Here is a 27380-nt window from a genome sequence, read left to right on the forward strand (position 1 = left end):
AGTGTCCAAAATGTCAGAGTTATCTTTAAAATCGGCAAAAAAGAAACGATTACTTTTCAGTACTTTTACATTTATTACAGAAACCTTCGGCAATTGGACAATGCCATAGACTGGTGAATGTGCACGTTTCTCTCGTGAAATGCAACAGCTTTATGGTTCTACCATCTGTCGCACGACTTTATGGGCGTTTTGTTGGCCGGTCTTAATTTTGATTAAAAAAGGCTTGTCAGGTTTTAATGGTGATTTTAGGCTAAATTAACCTTTCTATTTATGTATAATCCAATCAGATGGGTAAGTTTTAAGATATTGTCTACACTTTTCAAAGACTTAGTAACACATTTAAATAGGTTTATATGTGTTTTGTATCATTACTATACTTAAACGACTCCAAAGAAAAATGGTTAAATTTTTTGGATGGGATTTCGGTACAAGGGTTTGGGTACAGCCGTTGATGAATAGTTTTCGGGAGTTGTGTGCGCATATGCATTTATCATAAAGCTCCTAAACACTTGCTGCGCTCGTGCTTGGTCGTGGAATGAGCATGTTTAGTTATTATTTAACAAAGGTTTGAAAACTTCAGATTGTGGGGCAGATTGCTTAGGGTTACTGACACCATTGACAAAAACGACCAGGGTTCAAAGGGTTGATAAATTGGGCAAAAGCGCTGTTACCTGCGTGTTAAACATTTAAAAATCCAATCAACATTTATAGTTACTGTCATATTTTAAACGAGCCCTGCACTTATTGATATGCCTATTACTTGTTCATTTTTCTGTAATTGTGTTTAAAAATTCTATAAATATTAAACTGTCATGGTGAGATATTTTCTATGTTTCAAATGTAATTTGTACCCAAGAGTATAATTACTTCTGTTCAACTTTTACAAAAAAGTTAGTGTTAAAAAGTGAAGTTAAGTAATTATTAAATTTCAACTATAATGTCAATGCAGTCTTGTTATGAATGTTTCTCACGAACCAAAACACACGCTTAAGATTGCTGAAATTAACATGAAAAAGCACAGATTATGCAACACAGATTGGCTCGGTAAAATTTATTTAAATTAATTGCTGCTATATATGTAAAAAATGTCTGCCAATGTTGCCCCCTAAATTTTTAACACACCAAATCTGGCCCTTTGCAAAAGGTTTGGACACCCCTGGTTTAGACCAATAGTTTACAGGGTAGTCTTGTAGACATTTTATTGGTGGCAAGACAACTCCCTTTGTGGCAATACACAACTATTCCAAATATTGAAAGAAGCTTCTGCTGCAATGACCCAAAGCACGCCATGATTCTAGAGAAATAAACAATAGACACTATGGCCAGGCTTCCAGTACCACCATTGCTAGATAACCATTAGAAGATATGGCCTGGCTTTCTGAAATTCTCATCATAGAAGATCTTTTGCCAGAATATCCAGTTGGCTCAAAACTCCTGAAGGTTTGTTAAGCAGTTAACTTTTAGGTACTGGGGTTGAACTGTCCACAACACAAAGACTACATGAAGGTAGTCATCATTTGCTGTGGCCAGAATTTACATCAATCTTGCATGAGAGAATGGAAACAGTTTGTAAACAGTTGTATCTAAACATCACAAACCAGATCTACTAAATCTCTCTCACACCATCATAACCTCAAACCTAACTTGAATGCTGTTGACTTCGCTGTCAAAGGAAAATGGATTACTATGGAGCGTACAATAATGACGCAATAGATGAGCGACATGACCTCTATTAGCTAATAAAGTTACGTAATGTTTATTGCGAGCCGCTGTTAGGACATGAACAGAATCTGTAGCTAATGTTAAAGTAATCAAATGAAGTGCATTAATTCGCTGGATCCCATAAAGCCATTAGGGCAATCGTGCAATCTAAAAGCTAATTATGACAGCCAATCATGTTGCTATTTGAGTTATGACAGCCAATTGCATTGCCGCTTGAATCAACTCTAAAATGCTAGTACTTTGTAAAACATTGAAGATATGACTTGACTGTAACTAATGACTTAGCCTGTGATCTTTTCAAATCATCTCGTAAATGTAAATACATGCATATGTCCAAACAGAATGTGAAAGACCTAAGAAGCTAAACAGAATGAAACTTGCTAATACCTAATAAGGACTTTTAAAAACTTGAAATCAGATGGCAAAATATTTAAAAACAGGTCTCTAAGATATTAAGCTTCAAACCTCCAAACCAAATAAAAAATTGGTAAAATCTGTTCCATAACCCTTGTGCTGATGATTCCAAAAGCTAAATTTAAATGTAGCATTGATAGTGCTGCGCCACCTGAGTACAGGCAACAGTGAAACCAGTAAACAGATAGCGAGGGCACTTTAATAATGCACATATTACTAATAATAGAAGGAAACACGGATATTTTTGCATTGATGCTGTCTCTGTTGCAGCCTGAGGGAAGCTTAGTGTCACCAAATGCATCATTGATCGTATATGTATCTCTCCTTAGCATTATAATGCACTGTATAGAAACATTCCACTGCTGAAGGCCTTCAAGCTGATGCCGAGGTCAAGATCTCTAGCTCATGTTAAAGTCAGTTGCAATATTAAAACATGATAAAATGAGTAAGGGTTTCCTGCTAACATGGGGTTTAGACGGGTTCAATTAAAATTATGGCAAAGGATGTTGGGGATTTTGGTGCCATGTTAAGGCAAACAACTTTCAGCTACACTACATGTAGTTCAAAAGCTTAAATTAAATACTCATTGCACCAGTGGCTTGAATGTTATGATACCATCTTGCCTTATTGTGCTTCTCAGCTGCCACCTATACATGAAAATTTAGTTACAATGCAAAAGGGATTGGTGAACAGCTGCCAGGCGCTTCAATCGGTGAATACAACTCAATCTATCTTTTGCTTATAATTGAATGCATGAATAAAGTGATTGAGAGTGATAGACCAATCACGGTTAATCGAGCCTTTCAATTATCCACGGATCCATCTATTTATCTCTAAGCTGGCAAATGAGTTTCTTATATTAGTTGGCCATTCAGTGTGCCCACAAACCTTCAGGCGGAATGACTGCGAAACAGCTCTCCATCAGAAAGAGGCTGAAGAGACTTTTTTCCATGAGTGATGACTCACTGACAGCAGCGATGAGGATTACTCAGTCAACCAAACGTGAGAGTCAATCTGTTCCAATGCTTGATTCTGAGCTGGAAGTCCAAGCGTATCCGATTGGCCCAAGCATGACTCAAAGTCTTACAGAAACGCATCTGATGGTAAGGATATATCTGTAGCATGACTCAAAGACTTACAGAAACACATCTGACGGTAAGGATATATCTGTAGCATGACTCAAAGTCTTACAGAAACGCATCTGACGGTAAGGATATATCTGTAGCCTGACTTATGGGAGGCGCAAATGCTAATCCTTTTTACTACAGATTTCTTATCATGACTGACAGCTCCATTTTCAATTAGAAAAACGCACTTATATCATTGGCAGCTCTCAATGCGCAGAACTTAGCATTCGAGCTTAAGTGCAGTATCTACCTGGCTGACGTTTTTGGTATAATGAACTGAGGCTTTATTTAGAGAGCATAACTCAACAGCCACTTATGAGAGATAGTCATTTTTGTTCGTGATAACTCAACACAGAGTACATGCATGCCATCTCATAGAATGTAGGCCTGTTAAGATGTTTTTGACCCACTTGTATTACATCCCACCTTATTTCTGTTTCTTCCAATCTTTTTGTCTCAAGCTAACATTATAATTATATGCTTAATGTAGGTTGTCATCCGCTCTTAACTTGTTGCTATGGTGATGTTAGCAAGCACAGTTCTAGTTTAAATACATGCTTTACATTCATATTTAGGAATTCTACTCTCTATTTTGGTTCCATCATTTAACATTCTAGTAAATGTTAGAAGAACTTCAGCAGCTTTGCTTGATGGAAAGATACCATGGCTCAACATGTAGTGTACATGTAAGAGATGTTATACTGCCATATGTACATGTAAGAGATGTTATACCATCATATGTACATGTAGGATATGTTATACCATCATATGTACACGTAAGAGATGATATACCACCATATGTACATGTAAGAGATGATATACCATCATATGTACACGTAAGAGATGATATACCATCATATGTACATGTAAAAGATGTTATACCATCATATATACATGTAAGAGATGCTATACCATCATATGTACACGTAAGAGATGATATACCATCATATGTACATGTCAAAGATGTTATACCATCATATATACATGTAAGAGATGCTATACCATCATATGTACACGTAAGAGATGATATACCATCATATGTACATGTCAAAGATGTTATACCATCATATATACATGTAAGAGATGCTATACCACCATATGTACACGTAAAAGATGTTATACCATCATATGTACATGTAAGAGATGATATACTATCATATGTACACGTAAGAGATGATATACCATCATATGTACATGTCAAAGATGTTATACCATCATATATACATGTAAGAGATGCTATACCATCATATGTACACGTAAGATATGCTACACCATCATATGTACATGTAAGAGATGCTATACCACCATATGCACACGTAAGAGATGTTATACCATCATATGTACATGTAAGAGATGCTGTACCACCATATGTACATGAAAGAGATGCTATACCATCATATGTACATGTAAGATATGTTATACCATCATATGTACATGTAAGAGATGTTATGCCGTCATATGTACATGTAGGGTATGCTGACCCACTATTTCTACAGACAAGTGTAAAAAATACGTCAACAAAAGTTGTTCAACTCCAAAGTTTATTTCACTTATTTTTGCTATAAAACCAAATTGTTATGATTCATATATCAATAACACATGAACATGGTCTTTTTTAAATGACAAGATATTTTTAGACATGCAGAAAAGATTGTTGCTCATCGGAGGAGGAGCCTGACAATCCAGAGAGCTGTGAGAGTGCCCTATATACAAGAAGAGCCAATAGGAGGGCCTGTATAATTGTAAGTAAAATGTTAGATCCTAAAGCTGTTTTTTGATAGCTGTTGGCAAGTCAGCTGCCAGAGTGTACTAGACACGCTGTCAATACTCCAAAGGTACTGAGAAGCCTACAGTGTCAGCAATACTCCAAAGATGGCGGTAAAAAGCAATGATAGGAGAGCTACCCTCTGCCCTGTGCCTGATGGCATCCAGTATGGTTGATCAATATTACACTAAAGTTGGCTGACTTCTAAGCTACTGTAGCCACAACATATTATTGCTTATATCGATTGAAAGCGCGTACAATAACCTTAAATTTCTTAGCAATGCCTATCTGAAAAATTAGGTAAAATTACAACTTAGCCTTAGTTTATTAAAATCAAATTTGTTTTTTGATGAATATTAGGCTTTAAAAAGGCCTTTAAAAAAGCTTTAAACAGCAGAAAAAAATGACATAGTAAAAATTCATCGTCTAGAGGATTAAATATTTCAGCCAGCCAGATGATCAGCTGCATACTGTTACAACGAAACTGCACTTTTGTTGTTGACCTGTGTTACTGCACATTCTCAAACCTACTAAACAATCGTAAAAAGTTTTACAAGGAATTACTCAGAATTAAAATAAAATTATCTGCCCAAATTATATTCACAAAGTGTGTAGACAGCTTCGTTGTCACAGCACTTGTAAAGAAAACTGGAAAAGTGAATCTTGCGATGGGCATGAGCATCGAATACCTTTCTTCCACCCTTTACACTTTCCTCAGCTCTGAACACATCAGTTCCTACATGTCTAAAACAGAAAAATTGAATCACTGAATATTAGTTGATCAGCTGAATTGTATCGTAGCATTTGTTTAGAACTTATCTCATGATGGTCAAATACAGCTAACTAGTTATAAGTTTTGCTGAATCGTGAAGTGATTTAATATATATAAAATAGCAAGACAACCTGGCTCGCATCTTTCGGGACAGAGCAGACGTACAGACATACAGAATTGGGTATTTAACTGTATTTAACAACACGGTCAACTATCGAAAGAAAAGCACTGAGATATAAAATTAAACCTATCGTCGAAATATTATAACTACCGTATACGTTTCTTGAAATAACATGATATTGTTTATGTAGCAGTACAATTCGATTTAACTTGTTCTAAACCTTACTTCACCTGCCAAAAGCTGGCAAAAACCAAATAATAACATGGGACTTCAAAGACAATCCTATGATATAAATAATAATATATATGACTAGCAACTTGTTTGTTTGATGTGCTCAGTGGTTTTATTGTGGGGCGTAGTTATGAACTGTGTGGCTAGGTATACTGGTGAGTCTGTTAGAGAGCTTTGGACTTCAAAGGTTCTGAAATACCTAAAGTTCATCGAGTCCAAGGGCCTCGGAGATCATTGGTCATAATTCTCCTTACGCGGCATCATCACTCTAACACAAAATCTTTGTAGGCCTTCGAGCTTCTCCACATCCAGACATCGATTAAGGATGAGCTTGCACAAAATTTTAATAGATTTCATCACGGTTAAAACTTGATCACGGTTAAAACTTGATCACGGTTAAAGCTTGATCACGGTTAAAACTTGATCCCGGTTAAAACTTGATCACGGTTAAAACTTGATCACGGTTAAAACTTGATCACGGTTAAAACTTGATCACGGTTAAAACTTGATCACAGTTAAAACTTGATCCCGGTTAAAACTTGATCACGGTTAAAACTTGATCACGGTTAAAACTTGATCACGGTTAAAACTTGATCACGGTTAAAACTTGATCACGGTTAAAACTTAATCACGGTTAAAACTTGATCACGGTTAAAACTTGATCACGGTTAAAACTTGATCACGGTTAAAACTTGATCACGGTTAAAACTTGATCACGGTTAAAACGCTCAGATCAAGCGAAAGTGCAATTATGACATCTATAATAGTTGCAAGAAGACCAGCAAAAAAGAGGCGCGTAACGCTGAAATCTGAACGCAGTAGCTAATATCAACTATAGCAATGATAGCAACTAGTGACTTCATTTCACACATATTTCTTATTTAAGCGTTTTAACTGCAATCAAGTTTGGTCGATTTTATTCTCGAAACATCCTGGCAGTCAGATCTGCTCAAACATCAAAAACAACTGCAAATAATAAAAAAATACCGTTACTTTTTGATGAATTCTATCAAAACTCTGTGTAAGTTCAGAGTAAGTTCCTTTTTAAGACATGAATAGTCGTAGTCTTGAATATTATATGGACAACATGATCGGAAAGTAGAACTGTTTTACTAAACTGAACACCAAGGAGTTTCGCGTAATGACTTTCTTCTATCGGTATATGTACATCGGTTATCATGGTCGGTTCGTGGTTTATTAATCTTCTGAGTGAAAGTGATAGTCACTGGCTTTCAAACACTTTTGGAAACGCGCTGACTTGGAAACGCGCTGACTTGGATACACGCTGACTTGCACATTTATCATTCCTACATGATTAAGTTTAGACACCGCTACAGGTGCATTGTATCATCTCTACTTGAGATGGCCAAATATTTAACTAATTATTTCCCTAAAGTGAAACATAAAATTAAAACATTTCAAACCGACTCAAACATTTTAAGTTTGTATTTTTGAAGTACACATATGATTCAGTTATAAAAGTGGCAAGCAACTCAACAGCATTGCGTAGAACTTGATATCAGTCTCTAAACTGCATCTTGCATCTATGTGTGGCTCTATGGTGGCTCTACATATATTCTCCATTCATGCGGAGACAACTGATTGAGCTGAAATCAAACTAAACTCTAATAATTTTAAAAGCACGCTAAGAAGCTAAAGTGGCTACATAAGTACCTACCATCCATAATGTCTGTTGCACACTTACAAGTACTTGTGCAGTCACTTTACAAATTTTAAGTATTTCTTTACAAAGGATGGCAACTTATAGATGGGCTTATAGTCTCATGATTGGCCGCAGTTCAGAAAGTGTTGACTGGCAGACTGACAGGCATTTTGATAAACGTTTTGCCATGTGTCAGTGTGCAAGTATAAACACTTCTGCCATTTTCTGTGAGCTAAACACTAAAATAATGGTGTTTGATAAGTATAATCATAAGCCAATCAGGTTGTGCAAGAGACTCTCCTATTAGTAAAGGCTTTGCTATTACGTATACACATCTCTGTATATTAGTATATGTATATACGACTCCGTATATTGGTATATTCTAGCTAGACATATCTCCTTATAACTCTGCTCTTTAGGGTCAGAGGTTAAAGGTCATCAAGTGCTGACCGCACTCACGCTGTCCCCTAGGTTCATAGAATGACAGCAATCATAGTTTGCTACCTTCAGGATTGCAATTCTTGCCTCTTATAAACCTTAGAGTTGTGGCATTCAATTGTGTTTACGTCGAATAGAAGGATTCAATTCGCTGAATGGCTAACTGGTCTTAAGAAAGAGAGCATATCAATAGTATCAGTGACCAGCCATACTTCTGGGCCAGCACCTTTATCCATCCTACTCTTGTTCAGGCTTGTAGGGTAGTACTATGTATTGTATAAGTTATATATAGACTAGTACTAAAGTTATATATTGACTAGTACTAAAGTTATATATAGACTAGTACTGAAGTTATATTGAGGCTGATACTGAAGTTACAGGTTTTAGCATTGTTATACTTATTGGCTTTTGAAACTACTCTAGCAACAACCTGGAAATTTGATTGGTCGATAACCAGCATGCATTGCTATATATTGTTTTTTTGCAAGTGATTGCGTTTTAAATATCTAAATGCTATAATAAAGTTTTCGTATCTTTAGTTTTTAAACTAGTATTAATACACCCACTGATTGATGTAGACTTGGAACTATCTGCTTCAGTGACGTCTTACTCAGCTGATGGAATAGCCGAAATTTTTACGAGTATATTTCTGACACGAAGTTATTAGAAGGCACATTGAAAATCTGTTGACAGTTTTTTAGAATTATACAAAAGATTTGACCTCTCAAATTTGTACTCAAAACCTCTTTTCATCTGGATAGTGTGTTCGCGCTGCCGCAGAAGAAGCACTAGTTTGAGGCGTTCTAATTATCTAATTATCAGCAAATTAAGTAAACGCAGCGGCAGAAATAATAAACAGTCTGAGACAGCTCGAGGCCGACTGATGCCATCTATGTTCCTCCGAGCAATCACGAGTCAGCATATCAATAGGCAGCATTCTTTTTTGTGTAAATATTCTCGTAATGGCTCACCTGTATTTAGTTTTCTAATAAACCTCAACAAATTGCAGTTGTATAATCAGGGAGGCACCGAAGGTTATTCCTCAAATGAAGACCTTGTGGGTGCCTCAGTGCAGCTCTCCAACCTACTCCTCTTATGTAACATATACATGTACATGTACATACGTACAGTACTACTGATTATTGCTCAAGGAATGTGATGGTTGAAACTCTGTTTCCTATTGGAGAACTTTCATATTTTACATTTACATGTGTGTCATGGCTGCCGGTCAAGTTACAGAGAACTTACAAAAAGTAGTAGGCTATAAAAGTTTTTGATTTGATTACAAATAAATTTTTTCAAACTTCTATCGACCTGTGTTATAATATAATAATATGTAATTCTTTTACCTCCTGCAATGCATTGCTTTTTGTTCATCGTAATTAGTAAAGCTGCTTTCTGCACCTAACTGGTCTAGGTGAAGTCAAAATACTATCTGTATATTGCTGGTCTACCTGACGCATCAAGACTATCTGTACATTGCTGATCTACCTGATACATAAAGACGATCTGTACATTGCTAATCTACCTGATGCATAAAGATTATCTGTACATTACTGATCTACCTGATGTTTGGATACTGTCTATACCTAACTGGTCTACCTGATGTTTGGATACTGTGTATACCTAACTGGTCTGTGTTGCAGGAACTTGGAGCCATGCAGGATCAGAGTCAGCTTCATCTAAACATAGCTACCCTTAAAGCAGGAGATGAGAGGTAGCTAGTTTATTTTTACTCAAGATGAGCATTTGTTAGGGTCAAGGACAAACTTTGAACACAAAAAACAGTCTATAAAGAGTCTATTTAAGGTTTAACAGGAAGATTTCTTTGCATTGCACACTAACTATTTCAAGTGTACAAGCGCTGACGGTGTCTGTAAATTCATTTGTTTCCAAATGAGCAGGTAAAATAGCGTAGCAAGGAGAGATATTCATGGATGAATACAGTATTCAGAAATATAAAACAGAGCATTTGAGAATATACATAGAATGGATAGAAAACTAGGAAATGAAGAATACAGGGAATGAATACATAACATGTTTATGGATGAAAGGGGGTAAACAACAGGTTTTGATTTAAAAAGGGAGAAAATACCGAGTGCTGCCCGCTGCTGCCAGCCGCTGTTGTGCAGTAAAAGAATAGATAAAAGATGAGCAGTGTGGAGGTCGGAAATAAGCAATAAAGTTAAGATAAACGCTAGTAGATATATGAGAGTAATAAAACAGTAAGTGATTAGAGGATGAGACCATATATAGGTCACATATATAGGTCACATATATAGGTCTCGTCTAGAAGGAACAAAAGGAGTTTACCATACTCAGTTATGTTGAAGATCGTTTCTGTAAAAACAGAACAATCGAGACTTGATATTTATTTATGCCACCCACTACCAACTTTCAGTATGCTGGTTGCAGACTGAGGAGTCTCATCTCTCTCCCCTTTGAACTAGGAAACAATAAAGAGATAAAGCTTTATAGACAAACATTTTTAATATTTTAGAGCAAAGGTAAAATATGATAAAGGAAAGGCTGCTGAAAAACATTCGCCACGAGGAAGGGCTGAAACTTATGGTCATGTTGAAGCCAGTCATAGGTCTAAACCGATTCTAGCTCGATATCCAAGTGAGGCTAGCATATACAGTTATGGAGCGCATCGAACTGGTGCCGATAAGTCTAAATCTTTGTCTCGGTCTATTATCAAACGAGTGAGTATTTTTTTCTTATACTAACATGTTATTAATCCTTTTGTTTCTATGATGTTCTAGTTTCAACCTCTTTTGCATGGCTAAAAGATACTTCATCACTTTATTTGAGAATGGATTTATGCAGTTCAACCTAAATTAGTTTCAATGGTTTGCCAACTTACTTTGTATATATTATAGCAAATAGAAGTATTGGCAATGTATTGATAACTTATTGACAGTGTATCAACAATTTATTGGTAATATATTGATAGTGTATTGATATTGTATTGATAATGTACTGATAATGCATTGATAATTTATTGACAATGTATTGATAATGTATTGATAATGTATTGATAATTTATTGATAGTGTATTGATAATATACTGACAATGTATTGATAGTTTATTGATATTGTATTGATAATGTATTGATAATGCATTGATAGTGTATTGATAATGTATTGATAGTGAGTTGATAGTGAATTGATAGCATATTGATAATGTATTAATAGTGTATTGAAATTGTATTGATAATGTATTGATAATGCATTGATAATGTATGGATAGTGTATTGATAATGTATCGGTATTGTATTGGCAATGTTTGTATCAATTGTAATCAATTGTATTGATATGTTTGCGAGTAGAATTGCTAACTTATGCTTAATATTTAGCTTCCTTCAAAGAAAAAGAGCAGAAATAGAGGTTCGCTAGAAGAGTTCCTCCAATATGAGTTAAAAGCAACATATTTCCATGATGCCACCATACAGTTCTACAAGGTATGGGCTAAGTATTAAATCTTACCAAACACCCTATTTTACTACTGGTAAGTGTCTTCTGGTCAAACTAATCACAATAGCCTTTAAATCAATGGGGACATGTTTAGACTCTCAGAACATGTCTGCTCATATCTTTGTTGTTTTATTAACTGACTGCGCTTGTGGGTCTGAGACGCCAAAGAATTCAATAACGTCTCCACTTCAACTCAAAAGAGTTTTAGCTAAAAATCAAGAATAATTCATGTTTTATTTTGAAAAATGAAATGAATAAAATTGAGCTCCAATAACAGATCAAACATAAAAATTTACCCAAAGTATGCCTTTGAATTCTCCAAATCTACTTCATGTCCCTCATGTTTTATACAACTGACAGTGCTGCGACTGGAGAGACCTCCTTCAGCCAGAAGAGACTGAGAGCCTGAGTGAGACTGAGACGAAGAGACTCAACGCCATCTGGGAGCTCTTCCATAACGAATGTGTGTTTCTGGTAGAGCAGCTTCTCACTCTAAAACATGTAAGAATGCTGCCTTCACTTCCTTGCCAGAGCTCTTCGCTGACTTATAGCTAGCATACAACACTGACAACAATTTTATCCATCTTATCTTTAAACCCTTTGAAACATCTATGGCAAGATATCTCAGGCTATATTTAAAGCTTTATTCCAACAATCATGAACAATTTATACGAATGAAAGTATTGCAACTTGAACGTAATAGACAATGTCAGGAACGGGACAAACAAGAAGTGAGACTATTGACATCATGTTCGGCAGCATTTGGTCGGTTTTAATCTTGAAGCATCCTGGCAGTCAGATTACTTGAAACAACAAATAAAATCTCAAATGATGGAAAAATACCTTTACTTTCTGAGAAGTGACCCTTTATTTTGCCTTGTGCCAGTATGAAGGCCCAACCTTGTCAACAAGGGCTGTGTACTACCCCCACACAAATAGCATAGAACAGTCATCAACACGACTAACATTGAGCAAGGTCTACTGTTCCTGACTTACTGCAGTTTAGGTAATTTTGCGCCGGCGCATCGCGCATGGTGCAGCGCAACTCCCTGCTGACATTCAACAAACTTGAAGCCCTGTTTAGCAAACTAGTTTTTTAAAGATGCTATAAAAGAAATAACGAAAAAAAACTTTGTTGTTTACTGAACTGTAGAAAAAGTTAATCATGAAGTCATGCTGCCATTGTTGCCACTGGTCTAATTGTCTTCTAGGTTTTCCTGGAGCCCCTGAAAAGATGTCAAGTTGAAGGTTTTCTGATGTCTGTTGAGCCTTTTGTACTCTTTGGAAACCTGGATGAGTTGTGCAATGTGAGTCTATAGATGTTTGTCTCTCAAGAAATATTGGTCTGCCAATCATTATATGAGAGTTCTCATGTATAAATAATTTACATTCCTGATATTTCATTACATTTTAATTTGTTTTAATATAATGTCAGAGTTAATATAGTGTAACATATCTAATATAATAAAATCATAAGATTATATAATATATGTCATAATAAAATATAACCTAATATATTATACTGTTTAATTTGATGTTATTTAATAATTTATGTGTTGATAATATATTGTGTAATATTAATATATTCTATTATAATATATTACATTACACTATATATATTGTATTGTAATAAGATAGCAGATATAGAGAAAAATCTCGACTCAAGTTTTTTGTTTCCTCTGCCATGCATAGATGAAGTCGCATAAAAAAATATTTATCTATTCCGTGTCTGCTAGTATGGAAAAATATGTCAATATTCCAGTGTATTTGGGACCCTAGTGCTATAGTAAAACACTAATCAAGACTGTTTGAAATAATATAATGATATTGTGAGAGGTACAATATTATTTTACATGTATATGCAGCAATGTTTGTGACAAGGTCTTTGTAAAGCCACTGGTTTGCTTAAAGCTAACAAGGTAGTTAGGTAGGTAGGCTAGTCATTAGAAGAAACTGTAGCTAGACTCTTCTGCTATCAGGTCAGTTATGGTTTCTACCAAGACTTCGTTAGCTCTCTCAACCTCTCGGGTCATCAATACAAATTTGGATCCACAGAGTCACTAGTTGACTGCCTAGAGAATATGACCTTGAACTGTCAACACGGAGACATCTTTCATTCCTACCTCCTCAACTACAAGTCAGCTCTTAAGTATCTCTCTGCTCTCCGTGATGAAGTCGAAGAGTTTGGAACCTTTGAGAATGTAAGTAGCTAATGCCAAGGATTCCGAAGCAGGCCGACCTTCATGCCTCCTATTGTCTAACATAGATGACAGACTTGATAGACTAATCAATTCAATGGATTTAATGGGTTTTATTTTCTTACATTAAATATTAATTTTTCAAATTTTTATTTTAAAACTTCACTTGTCAAATTTTAATTTTAAAATGTAAAATGAAAAATGTGAAATTTTAATATTAAAATTTTAATTCTAAATTTTAATTTAAGTTGATGGATTTTAGGCTGTTGAAATATGTGGTTCCTTATGGACTCAGTTTATAATCTATAGCCTTCTCTTAAATTAATACTGTAGCAAAAACACTAATTTATAGGTAATGGTATCAACGGCTAAGGCCAAGACTTTCTCATCCGCGAATAGCTATTTAGTTGTATGTTCACTTTGAGCAGAGGACACAACTCCAGGCTGTGAACTTTTGCGATTTGGCATACAGAAATTTACCACCTGACTAGAGCTACAGTATTTGCTATTGTGAACAAATTGCTCTGTTGCCGTGGTGACAGCAGATGGTGACAGCAGATAGCTGGTAACCCTACAGCTTAAAGTAAAGCTACCGATGAAGCCACAGTGATCATTGTTTAGCCAGGCCGCATGACTACATAGTTTAAAATGGCCTTGGTTAGTGCTGCTAATAAACCAGATGGAAGGCTGATCAACTTCTGCTTATTGACAAGCTCAGCAGGTGCTAGTCGGGCAACAAACCTAACTCGCTGTAAGGTGGTTAGGTCTGTATATCCTGCATATTCCTGCATATCTCCCTTTCTTAAAAAGAGGGAGATATGCATGAAAGTCTGAATTCTATTGTATTGAGTACTCAGAATGCTCTGCTGGTTGATGAGTTAACAGATTACTTTATGTTATATTGAGACAAAAAATGTTATTCATAATTACCCATCAAAAATATATAAAAATGTATAGAAAATAGGGAGGGCGAGTGTTAACAGTTCATGGAATTTTGCTGCGCAGTAAAGGAACAGACCTTAACGCATACAAAGCGTCCAGGCTCCCTCATTACATAGAAATCATGAAGGCAAAGAGATTATCTATTATAACATATTGGAGGTTCATTGGTAAAAAGGACTGTTTGTTTGCACCTGCTGCTTACCTTTGAAATCTTTACTATAATAAGAGCTGTGTCTATCCATCTGCCCAAAAGCGAGGGTTGAAGGTCGGGGCGAACGGCTGCATTTAATGCAACTCAAACTCAATCACTTTAAGCTTGACACTCTGACACTCTGACACTCTGACACTCTGACACTCTGACACTCTGACACTCTGACACTCTGACACCTGCACCAATCAACCACTTTCCAGTATTTCAAAATAAAGGGGCACATAATTATTCTCTGTGCAATGATCTCTTACCTGATGGTCTTTCACAGCACACTATATTGTTAGGGTACTAGTGTCTCACAGCACACTATACTGCTAGGGTACTAGTGTCTCACAGCACACTATACTGTTAGGGTACTAGTGTCTCACAGCACACTATACTGTTAGGGTACTAGTGTCTCACAGCACACTATACTGCTAGGGTATTAATGTCTCACAGTACACTATACTGTTAGGGTACTAGTGTCTCACAGCACACTATACTGTTAGGGTACTAATGTCTCACAGCACACTATACTGTTAGGGTACTAGTGTCTCACAGCACGCTGTACTGCTAGGGTACTAGTGTCTCACAGCACACTATACTGTTAGGGTACTAGTGTCTCACAGCACACTATACTGCTAGGGTACTAGTGTCTCACAGCACACTATACTGCTAGGGTACTAGTGTCTCACAGCACACTGTACTGCTAGGGTACTAGGAGAGTTAAAATTAAAAGGGAGTTTTTTAATGGCGAGCATTCTTGACATTAATAATCAATAAAATCTGAAACTTTTTATTTCTATTTTGTACACTGAACTGCAGTTGATACTAACAATTAGTGTCCTTAACAATTCATGAGAGTAGTTTTGTCGGGCAGTTTTGTGAAATGGATCAGAGGTGCAATCGGAGGAAGCTGACAGACCTGCTGGTGTGCCCTATGCACCACTGGACAAGGTTGCCTCTTCTCCTCACCCGCATCAGAGACTATACGACTGACCAGGATGACAGGGAGAGCTTAGACTACTGCCTAGAGAATGTCAAGTCATCTTTGAGTACGTACACAATGGCTGTCTATGCTCTTAGGTGACTGATCAGTAGTTTACTATAGCCTGTGGTGCAAGCTGAACTGATGTCGCTGCTTACATCTCATACCTTCTACTAGGTTACTAGTAGTATGAAGAGTTTGTACAAACTAGAAACATTAATGGAGTGAGGCAGAGTGTATATGTTGAGTGAGATAGACAGCATTGGTTGAGTAAGGCTGGCAGGACTGGTTGAGGGTGTCTAGCAACTTAGTTTGGTCTAATAACTGATCCTTTTGGTTAACTTAAAAAAGAATATTAACAAACATTATCAGCGTTAGGAGTTGTCTGTCTACTGGAAGAATATACTTCTAATAATCTTGTGGTTCATATCTCCAGGTCAGCAAAGCTGTGGCTTCAGCCGAGCTCTGCCTGCTTGTTATGTTTACAGCATTTTATTACATCAGCTTCTTCATTAACCTGCTGAAAATTTATAGTCCTAAGTTAATGATAGACAATTCCTAGCCATAATTCTCAAACGTTTTAATGAGAAGGTAGGAATGTTAAACATTCTCCGGTTGAAGTTTTTAAAACAAGCTCCCAATTAAGACTCGTGTTCCAAATAGATAGAAAACTCAAGTGAGTCTCATTTCGGTACTGTCGAGATAAATTGTCCAACAACTGCTGCAGGATCGCTCGATGACAAAATGGAGTGGCAGAAAACATTTGAGAGAGTGAAAGAGATTGACAAGCAGCTGTTATGGCCGTCCCTGGTTGACATCAGCCCAGCTAAGCTTTGTCTTCCTGAGGTTTGATCTTCTTTAAATGCTCATAGTTGATGTTTCTCTTTTATAAGTCTTTAAAGTTAGAGGCGTATTACTAATCTTGCACCCTATTTTACGGCTCTGTATAGAGTGTGTTTGAGAGCGGCATAGAGAATGAGCAGCTATAAATTCAGTGATTTAGTCCTCATGTTCAAGATGAGACAGCTGCTAAGTCTGAACAAAATTAAATTAAAATAATCTAAACCTAGTCATCAGACTTACCATGAGATTTATTGTTCCATATATTGTATCTGTGGACTGCAACCAGGAACCACTAGTTGAAAAAAACTTGTTGCTTCTTTGAAAACTTGTGGCAGTTTCTCTTCAGTATGCAGAGGAGTCTGGCAGCACCTCTAAAACATAAAGTTATTCACAAAATCAGGAGCAGTACTGCAATTGGGAAACTAATAGGGAAAGAACTACACGTCGTAGTGTCGGACATATTGCTTTTCACTGACTGTCACCAGTTGCTAGAAATGTAGCTGCAAGATAAAAAATGACCATATGATCTATTTTGGTTTTGCGTGATGCTATCTTACCTATTAATATTTTAGAGGAATTTCCTATCTGCCTTTGATTGAATTCTTGTTTGCCAACATTTGATGCTGTTTTTTGTAGTCTTTAAAGGGCTTGGTGAAAAGCATGACTTATAGAAATCGCACGGTTCTTGCTGATCATGTAAGAGAGATAGTGCATGAAGGGCAACTTTTGCTTACTGAAGAAGAGAGGACAACTTCTCTACGAGCCTTTTTATTCAGTGACATGCTTCTTCTAACAAAGCTGAAACGGGAACTTGCTAAAAATAGGATAAATGTAAGAGTTCAAACTAAGTTTTTTCTTTACCTTTTTAGCTTCGGGGAAATTAAATGCTGCCAAAACATTGTCACTATCGCTATAACCGCTTTGCGGTTAAATGAACAATAGAAGCTACTATAGTGACTTCTCCTGATAAAAGAATTAAGAGTTTACATGAACTAGGCTAAAGATACCTCTACTATTGTATTACAGTATACACATTGGTATATACAGTATTACCAAACAATAATATTCATAGTACACTCTGGCATATGCTAATACCCTGAAGACACAGCATTTGCAACTTCAGTACACATAGAACTGAACCAACTAGAGCTAATTATTTCAGATTTGTTTAGCTGCATGACCAGCAATAAACAAACATAGTAATATGACAACTTATGCATTCAATAATTCATATATGAGCGTGTAAGTCACATATAGTTGAACAGTTTGCCTATGACAAAGGAGAGTGAATTAAAAAGCCTGAGGCTGTGTGTTTAATACTGCTAAAGCTGCACTAACTAATTTTAAACAAAACTAACATCAGAGAATACTTATTTTTAAATTTTCTTCTAGTGACAATAACTTCAGTTCCTATAAACATCTATTTACAAGTTTCAAAATAGTTTTCATGTATTTTCTTGCGTAAATTGTTTTCAAAGAGACTAAAGATGGAGCATGTATGTCTGTTTTACATAGAGATGTAGGGCTAGGTTCAGATGGCAAAAGACTAGCAGATCAGTCAAAGACTACTTATACAAAATGTATATAGCTGCTAAGAGCATTTATCTCTTATAGCAATGGCAAGTGTTTGAGTGTTTTGGTAGAACATTCTGAGTTCTAAATAATTTACATAACGCTAGTCTCAGTTCTAGACATTACAAATGTCTGTGTAAATATGCTACAGAGGTTGACGTCTCCTGAGCAAAAAACGGACTATTATAAGGTTATAGGACAGCCAATGCCTGTCGAGGAACTAACCGCTCATAGCTTCAGTGATGATGAGTCTGCCTCTCTTGGTCTAAAACACGCCTTCCTTCTGCTCCAAACAAACAAATTTCACCAGATGATATCAGCACGAGTTCTACAGTCCAACACATCACTAGGCAAGGTAAGAGTGTTTCATTAGACAAAGTAATCACTACCTAATAGAGTCTCTTATTAGACAAGGTAATCACTACCTTCTCGGTATGATGGACAATGTTATACAGTTACCGGCGTATCATAGGTCACTAAATAATCGTCAAACTTTACTTAAGTTAATCTAATATTAGCTAAAAACAAAATATGCAAATATATATAGTTGTAGAGGTGTTGTTATCAACTCTAATTCAAGTCTATCTAGCACAGCTGTCGGTCACTCACAGCGTGTCATATTACAATGCAACCATCAGGAAGCTTGCATTGTCAGATTTGAATACATACAGAGTATGAGAGGCAACTCTAAATGCAGTTTCTGTATAGATAAAAATATGACGTAAAGGTTCCTGGTTTATTTTCTTTTCAATCAATGCGCTAGATCTCCTTTATGACTTATGCTTTGGTATGACCTAGTTAGCTTTGGTATGACCTAATTAGTTTATTATGGTAGCAAAACCTTGTCAGCTGTATATTTCAGCAAGGGTGGATAAAGAACATAAAGGAAGCCAGTCAGAAGGTACGAGACGCAGAAAGCAATTCGCTGCCAAAACGACAAGAATCATTCAAAGAACTTTTTAATTTCACCGATTCTAATAACATTCTCAAAAACTGTAAAATTCTTGAAGTAGCTGACTCTCTACGTGTGACAGCCTCTACACCTGCCTTCAGTGAGATGACTAGCTCTCAGACTTCAACATTGCCAGATATCTGTGAAAAAACAGAGCCAGGTGTTTCACTTGCAGTTTTTGAAGAAACAGATTGTCTAAATAACAATGCAGGTCCATGCAAGGAAGAGTTTCCAGTCCGTCAGCATTCTACAAGCTCAGCGATAAACAAACACCGTGTTAGCAATGTCGGTGTAGATGAAACCACGGATGAGCTCAAGCACACTGATTTGACATCCAATGACCACACTGTTTTTTTTCCTCCTGAATGTAACACTCCTAGTGTTGAATCTCATAACTTTCTTAGTGTTACTCCTCACCAATTTTTACCTGATGATCAAAAGGCAACTACTGTAACCAGCACTGAAGTGGTATTTGAGTTGTGACACACATCTTGGGGGAATATATCCCCCAAGATTATGTAGATATATCTACATAAATATATCCTAGTATATTGATTGATATCATGATACTCATTAGGAATAATGCAATGTATTGTTAGAGCTGGTATTCAGGTATTGCTGGAAAACTATAAAAGTGAGAAATGGGGTAGATGTTGATTTAGAAATACTACCTTGACAGTTTTAGCATCATAACGTATAACCAGTTTTCTATGACACCATATCCTAAGTGTATAATAACTAACTATCGACTAAGTTCACCAACAAGCTGAGAAAATCGGTTCATAGATTGTGCTTCTCTTTCACATTATGTCACTCTAGATTTTCCATTATTTTTGCAAATGATTGTTGAATATTCATCATGTGCATGATCTTACACATCGTAATCTTTGTACAGGTCATTTTATGTATTATATTTTTGTGGAAAGGAGCTTTTATTCTGTAAATAATGTACAATTGATCTCAGGCTACATGTATTTTGTAAGCTCAATTTTACCATTGCATGCTAATTGCTTTTGAGCTCTCATTAAAACAGATAAATTATAACTAAAGCAGACATTACTTTTAACAGAAATTGAGAGATCCTTCTTGCGGCTAGAACAGCCATCTGATAGAAACAAAACTTTAGGCATACTACTTCTTCTACTACAGCTCCTAAACTGACCGACAAGTGTCTCTAGCAATTGTCAAGTGACACTAGGGAGTAACAAGTGACATTAGCTAATGATGAGTGATGCTCGTCACTGACAAGTGACACTAGCTACTGGAAAGTGACGCAAGCTACTGACAAGTAACACTAGCTACTGACACTTGGTGCTAGTCACTGACAAGTGACACTAGCTACTGACGAGTGACACAAGCTACTGACAAGTGACACTAGTTGCTGACAAGTGACACTAGCTACTGACAAGTTACACTAGCTACTGACAAGTGACAAGAGCTATACAAATTTGGGTTGCAGCTCAGGCTATTAATTTTTTTAGACGGTTTAGGTCAGTAAACAAACTTGGCTTCCTTATACGGTTCTCTTGTTATTCTTTAGCGTTTCTGATCAAATGGTAGAACTCCAATTAATGGAATGTGAGCAATGCTATTGTATGTTGTAAAGCCATACCTTGGCTGTAGACACTACTAATAATGCATGCTCACGGCTGCCTCATTATCTGTCTACTGATTATTCATTTCAGAGGTTTGTAAGTTTGTATATAAGCTGTATCTTGGCATGAGGGTGTAGGTACTGGCATTTAAATCTTGACTTAGCTCATGTTTTAATAGATTAGCTGAAAGATGTAAACAAGTGCGCGTCTCAAATGAATATTTCTGTAGCCCTACAAACTCCATCAAGATGTCTAAAAACATTATAAAACAAAACAGCTCAAAAGTGATAGGATTTTGTCAGTACATATTTGAACCACATGCTAAATGACAATAAATGGTAAATGGTTATATGTACGTTGTTTCACTATAATACAGCCAAGATATGCTTGTTGTATGGTGATGTACACAGAAGGTAACCTTTGAATATCATTGCAACATCAAACCACTTAATCTGTTGAAATTGTTTTCCATTCTGCTACAGTTTCAAGGAGTGTCTGCAAATTTAATGAAATATTTGATGCGAACTTATCAAAGTGTGTCTGCAAAGCTGGCTACGGCTACATTTCTTTGAAAAAGTCTGATAAAATTACGTTATAAACAGCTTTAAACATACTATACTATATAACCTAAAGATCATAAGCTTTTATTCAGTATTAAAAACATAACATATATAATAGCCTACAGTATAAAATATACTTGAACAGCGGTGTAAATAATATACTTAATGTTCAACTTACAACCTGTTGGTAACTTACAACCTGCTGGTAACTTACAATCTGTTGGTAACTTACAACCTGCTGGTAACTTACAACATGTTGGTAACTTACAGCCTGTTGGTAGTAAGTTGAGGATGGCCTGTACGTGTGAAAGCTCATTACTACTCGTAAAATCTCTGATGAAAGCAAGCTTGTTAGATAGTTTGACCATAGCATCTATTGATGATCCAGCAATTGTATAGTGGATAGTCTGGTCATAGTATTTGGGGGCTATCAGCTCCACAAGCCTTGAGTGCTCAGGGAAAGGGAAATATCTCAAGGGACACCCTTAACAACATCTGGAAAACTGGTACGTCACCAAACAGGTTTGTCTCAGGTGCTCAAAAATTGCGGTCGGTGCGCTACTTTTTATTTTCAATGAATTAATATGGACCTTTTACTTTTGACTACCAAATTTTAAATAGAATTGGATCTCTCGTTGATGTATTCAATTTTTTATCTGTCAAAACTGCCATTAAAAATTCTAGAGAGACTCTAGAAAGATCTCCAGAGATGAGTGAGATATACATACAGCTGCATCATGTGTAAAATTGATCTCTTGACACTCGCTTCATACTAGGAGGGTTAAAAGCAAAAACTTAAACTGGATCCAGAGACATTTTTTTTATCTTACCATCACCATAGCCAAGCGCCGCTGCCATCAACCTCCTCCTTTTTATAACTTATTAGTCTTACTCGTCTGCTAGTTACCATTGCTCTTAACTTTCTGTTCCTTCTTTTCTTCTTATCTCCTCCTTCCTCTCTTCTACTTAGCTTCTCCTTCTTCTCTTCTTCTTAGCTCCTCCTTCCTCTCTTTTTCTTAGCTTCTCCTTCCTCTCTTCTACTTAGCTTCTCCTTCCTCTTTTCTTCTTAGCTCCTCCTTCCTCTCTTTTAGTTAGCTTCTCCTTCCTCTCTTCTTCTTAGCTCCTCCTTCCTCTCTTCTACTTAGCTCCTCCTTCCTCTCTTTTTTTAGCTCCTCCTCCCTCTCTTCTTCTTAGCTCCTTCTTCCTTTTTTCTTCTTAACTCCTCCTTCTTCTCTTTTTCTTAGCTCCTCCTTTCTCTCTTCTTCTTAGCTCCTCCTTCCTCTCTTTTTCTTAGCTCCTCCTTTCTCTCTTCTTCTTAGCTCCTCCTTCCTCTCTTTTTCTTAGTTCCTCCTTCCTCTTTTATTTTTAGCTCCTCCTTAATCTCCTCTTCTTAGCTCCTCCTTCCTCTCTTTTCTTAGCTCCTCCTTCCTCTTTTCTTCTTAGCTCCTCCTTCCTCTCCTCTTCTTAGCTCCTCCTTTCTCTCTTTTCTTAGCTCCTCCTTTATCTCTTTTCTTAGCTCCTCCTTCCCCTTTTCTTCTTAGCTCCTCTTTAATCTCTTCTTCTTAGCTCCTTCCATTCTAACCTGCTTATGAGATTGAGCAACTGCCAATTAAAAGAAATGAATTATCAAAATCAACAACTCCTTAAAAAATAGATTAAAGTCATGATTTACTAAAAACATCAGCTTCTTATGACCAGTTTGTAACAAGGGAATTCAGTATAGAACTTCAATAACAAAATTGACATTAGCTTGCTGTTTTTAAAGTGAGTTTTACAAAAGCTAATGTAATCATGTAAGTGCTTTCAATCTATAAAAAATGTGTAGATATTGCAAAAAGGGATTTGAATTTTGATAACATAAAATGGTATTCAAAATAACTGAAACTGCAAAGACGTAGAGTGAAAGCAAAAAAAGCACATAAAGTTGTCAATACTTTAGAGGTTTTTTACAACTTTCAAATTTATGCTTTTTGTGTTTAATACCTCTCAAAGGTTACCTAATAATATCTGATAGATCTTAAAAATTACCTAATAATAGCTGATAGATCTTATAGGTTACCTACTAATACCTGATAGATCTTATAGGTTGCCTAATAATACCTGATAGATCTTATAGGTTACCTAATAATACTTGATAGATCTTATAGGTTACCTAATAGTACCTGATAGATCTTATAGGTTACCTAATAATACCTAATAGAGCTCATAGGTTACCTAATACTACTTTATAAGCTCAATGTAATAAATTAGAAATTCCCCTGTCATACAGCCTACGACCAAAGTGATAATGGAAAAAGAAAGGGTACTGCTGGTTGAGAAATGCAATGTTAGTAGTCAAATGGCACTGCAGTGCAATAGGAGAACTGCAATGGTAGCTGCAATAGTAGCTGTAATGTACTGGGTGTTATTATGTACAACAAACAGCAATAATGAGAGGAAAAGATTATATGTTTATTTATACCTCTCCCCTGCAATAGGAGAAATGCAATATTAGAAGTTACATGGCAAGCTGCTGTGTAATATACACAGTTTGAAAGTTGGTTGTGTTGAATGTAGAATGGTTTTGACAGTATCTATAACAGAAAGCAAGCATTAGCATTCATACGTGTCTGGAAGATTTCTGCAAACTGGAGCAAAATAAAGAAATGGGTCATGTCACAGAAACCATGGTTAAGTCGGGTGTGCAAGATTTAAAGGTATCAACACTAGCAGAAGGAAAAAATTCTCAATTATTTCGAAGAAAAAAATTTGATTCCAGCTTAATTACAGCAGATTTTAGAGTCAATAAACTGAATGCATGTTTACCAGTAGTGCAAAAACATAGTTCTGAAAAAACTGGTGTTAAAGTTTGAGAAACGAAAACCAATGCACAATTTTGTTTACATTTTAAAACGTCATAGCAACCAATATCAAGAAGTTGTGATATTGATTTAGATTTTGGTATTTATATCTAAAAAATCATGCTGAATTTCAAAATCTAAACGGATTTTAGCTGGTTGTCATAGAAATAGATGTATATCTATAAGAAAATGTAGGCCTATTACTTAATTTTGCAGATATTAAAAATGGCTTGACAGTACCGCGATATTGGGCACAGCCGTAGTATCATCAACAAAATCTTTAGAAAAATAATAACAGTAACATATTGCACACCATCGGTCACTATATATTTCGATCTTGTAAATTCAAATGATTATTCTTATAATTAAATCTTATAATAATCTTATAAAATCGAATAATTATTCTTACAACTAAATATTGTAACAATCTTATAAGAATTGTTAGAAAAATATCATCATCATTTCCTTTACTTTCATTGCTTTGGACATCAGTTGGAATACTAAAGTACTCATTTTATAAGTGTCCAAAATGTCAGAGTCCGGCAGAATCGGCAAAAAAGAAACGAGTACTTTTCAGTACTTCTACATTTATTACAGAAACCTACAGCAATTGGACAGTGCTATAGACTGGTGAAATGTGCATGTTTTTTTCGTGAAATGCACACGGCTTTATAGTTCTACCATCTGTCGCACAGCTCTATGGGCGTTTTAATGGCCGGTCTTAATTTTAATAAAAAAGCTTGTCAGGTTTTAATGGCGATTTTAGGCCAAGTTAACCTTTCTATTTATGTATAATCCAATCGGATGAGTAAGTTTTAGGATACTGTCTACAATTTTCAAAGACTTGGTAACACATTTAAATAGGTTTATATGTGTTTTGTATCATTATTATACTTGAACGACTCCAGACAAAAATGGTTAAATTCTTGGATGGGATTTGGGTAGAAGGGTTTGGGTACAGCCGATGATGAATAATTTTCGTGAGTTGTGTGCACATATGCATTTATCATAAAGCTCCCAAACAATTGCTTCGCTCGTGTTTGGTCGTGGGATAATATTGATCTTACAAGTTCTCAAGTTTTGGTAATTTTTTGAATAACAAAACTCACATAAATATTGTTGTATAAAACCAAGCGAGCATTGTATTTACCTTCTTTTGTAGGGTTGACCAATCTGCACCTGGCAATAGCAAATCTATCCCAACACAATGACTCAAGATTTGAAAGAGATGTGTTAAAACTAACAACCAATCTGAACAAATCATCAGAGATTCTATATGTTATATGTATGTGGTTTCACTATTAAAGATATGCTTTGTGTGTGGTGAGGTACACACAAGATAACCTATGAATGACGTTGCAATATAAAGCCACTTAATTTGTTGAAATTGCTTTTCATCTTCTACAGTTTCGAGGAGCGTTTGCAAGTTTAATGAAATCTTTGATGCGAGCTCATCTAAGTGTGTCTGCAAAGCTGGTTACGGCTACGAAGACTGCAGTCTTTCATCAACTGCTTGTGGAGCAGCGATATCCATTTGTGGCAATAATGCAATTTGCCTGGAAGAGAAAGGAATATGCCTATGTGAAAATGATTGGATCGGAGTTGACTGCACCACACCAGGTTGGTCAATGTATCTATGGCATGGCTCAGTTATACCATAAGCCTTTTAATATCATAAAAAAAATTTTATTCTACTATCAGTGTTGTTATAATTATTTATATTGTGCCAAATGTATCATTTTTTGGCAAAATAGAACTGAGATTATTCTATCTTTTAGTTGTCAGTATCTACCTCACACTAGTACAGAGCTCATTTGTTGTGAAACAGTTTACGTTAAACTCTCTTTTTAACAGCTAAATGTAAACCAGATGTCTGCCCCTACCAAAGGTGTTTGCTGACAGGTAAAAGAATCAGATGTGAGGGTAAGGCTTCCACTTTACTTGCTACTATTGCTTTCCGCACCATATGATGAGTTGCACACTCTTACATCATTGTTTGCAACAATAAGTGTTCTCCAAAATGTAAACCTCAGAAAACTGAGAGCTTTAAACTGCTGCAGCTTAATCAAGAGTTGTAACTTTTAAATATATTCAGAGTAAATGCTGGTGATATCTCTCCCTCTCCCTCTCTTCTTCTCCTTCTCTCTCTCCCTCCCTCTCTCTCTTCATCTTTCTCTCTCTCTCTCTCTCTCTTCATCTCTCTCCCTCCGCCTCTCCGCCTCTCCGCCTCTCCGCCTCTCCGCCTCTCCGCCTCTCCGCCTCTCCGCCTCTCCGCCTCTCCGCCTCTCCGCCTCTCCGCCTCTCCGCCTCTCCGCCTCTCCGCCTCTCCGCCTCTCCGCCTCTCCGCCTCTCCGCCTCTCCGCCTCTCCGCCTCTCCGCCTCTCCGCCTCTCCGCCTTTTTGATTTTCTGCCTCTCCATCTCTCTGCCTCTCCCTCTCTCCCTCTCTCCCTCTCTCCCTCTCTCCCTCTCTCCCTCTCTCCCTCTCTCCCTCTCTCCCTCTCTCCCTCTCTCCCTCTCTCCCTCTCTCCCTCTCTCCCTCTCTCCCTCTCTCCCTCTCTCCCTCTCTCCCTCTCTCCCTCTCTCCCTCTCTCCCTCTCTCCCTCTCTCCCTCTCTCCCTCTCTCCCTCTCTCCCTCTCTCCCTCTCTCCCTCTCTCCCTCTCTCCCTCTCTCCCTCTCTCCCTCTCTCCCTCTCTCCCTCTCTCCCTCTCTCCCTCTCTCCCTCTCTCCCTCTCTCCCTCTCTCCCTCTCTCCCTCTCTCCCTCTCTCCCTCTCTCCCTCTCTCCCTCTCTCCCTCTCTCCCTCTCTCCCTCTCTCCCTCTCTCCCTCTCTCCCTCTCTCTGTCTTTCCCTCTCTCCCTCTCTGCCTCTCTCCCTTTCTCCCTCTTTCCCTCTCTGCCTCTTTCCCTCTCTCTCTCTCTCTCTCGCTCTCTCTCTCTCTCTCTCTCCTTCTTTCTCTCCCGCCCTCTCGC

At 36.9% G+C, this 27380-nt stretch overlaps 2 protein-coding genes across 2 annotated transcripts; one reads left to right on the forward strand and one right to left on the reverse strand.

Annotated features, from left to right (window-relative positions):
* The first annotated feature begins 1365 nt into the window (after positions 1 to 1365).
* LOC137387189 (pleckstrin homology domain-containing family G member 7-like) lies at positions 1366 to 20390 on the forward strand. Its single transcript, XM_068073515.1, has 13 exons — positions 1366 to 1440; positions 3000 to 3239; positions 9900 to 9970; positions 10754 to 10958; positions 11613 to 11717; positions 12091 to 12231; positions 12942 to 13037; positions 13710 to 13931; positions 15941 to 16115; positions 16776 to 16894; positions 17528 to 17722; positions 18615 to 18818; positions 19326 to 20390. Exons 1-13 carry the CDS (start codon positions 1366 to 1368, stop codon positions 19896 to 19898), a joined length of 2421 nt encoding a protein of 806 aa, XP_067929616.1. The 3' UTR covers positions 19899 to 20390.
* Positions 20391 to 26475: 6085 nt separating this feature from the next.
* Positions 26476 to 26829, reverse strand: LOC137387190 (octapeptide-repeat protein T2-like). The gene has a single exon (XM_068073516.1). The coding sequence runs from the start codon at positions 26827 to 26829 to the stop codon at positions 26476 to 26478; it is 354 nt and encodes a 117-aa protein (XP_067929617.1).
* Between the last annotated feature and the right edge of the window lie 551 nt (positions 26830 to 27380).

This window comes from Watersipora subatra, chromosome 2, assembly GCF_963576615.1.
Source record: "Watersipora subatra chromosome 2, tzWatSuba1.1, whole genome shotgun sequence".
Classification (NCBI taxonomy): Eukaryota; Metazoa; Bryozoa; class Gymnolaemata; order Cheilostomatida; family Watersiporidae; genus Watersipora; species Watersipora subatra.

What these genes read in the sequence shown, in the direction of transcription:
- LOC137387190 (XM_068073516.1), bottom strand. Translation starts at nt 26,829, where the DNA reads ATGGAGAGGCAGAAAATCAAAAAGGCGGAGAGGCGGAGAGGCGGAGAG.
- LOC137387189 (XM_068073515.1), top strand. Translation starts at nt 1,366, where the DNA reads ATGGCCTGGCTTTCTGAAATTCTCATCATAGAAGATCTTTTGCCAGAA. An exon ending in AGCTTCTCACTCTAAAACAT is followed by an intron (nt 12,232 to 12,941) that starts GTAAGAATGCTG and finishes ATTGTCTTCTAG; the next exon opens with GTTTTCCTGGAGCCCCTGAA. An exon ending in AGTTTGGAACCTTTGAGAAT is followed by an intron (nt 13,932 to 15,940) that starts GTAAGTAGCTAA and finishes TTTGTCGGGCAG; the next exon opens with TTTTGTGAAATGGATCAGAG.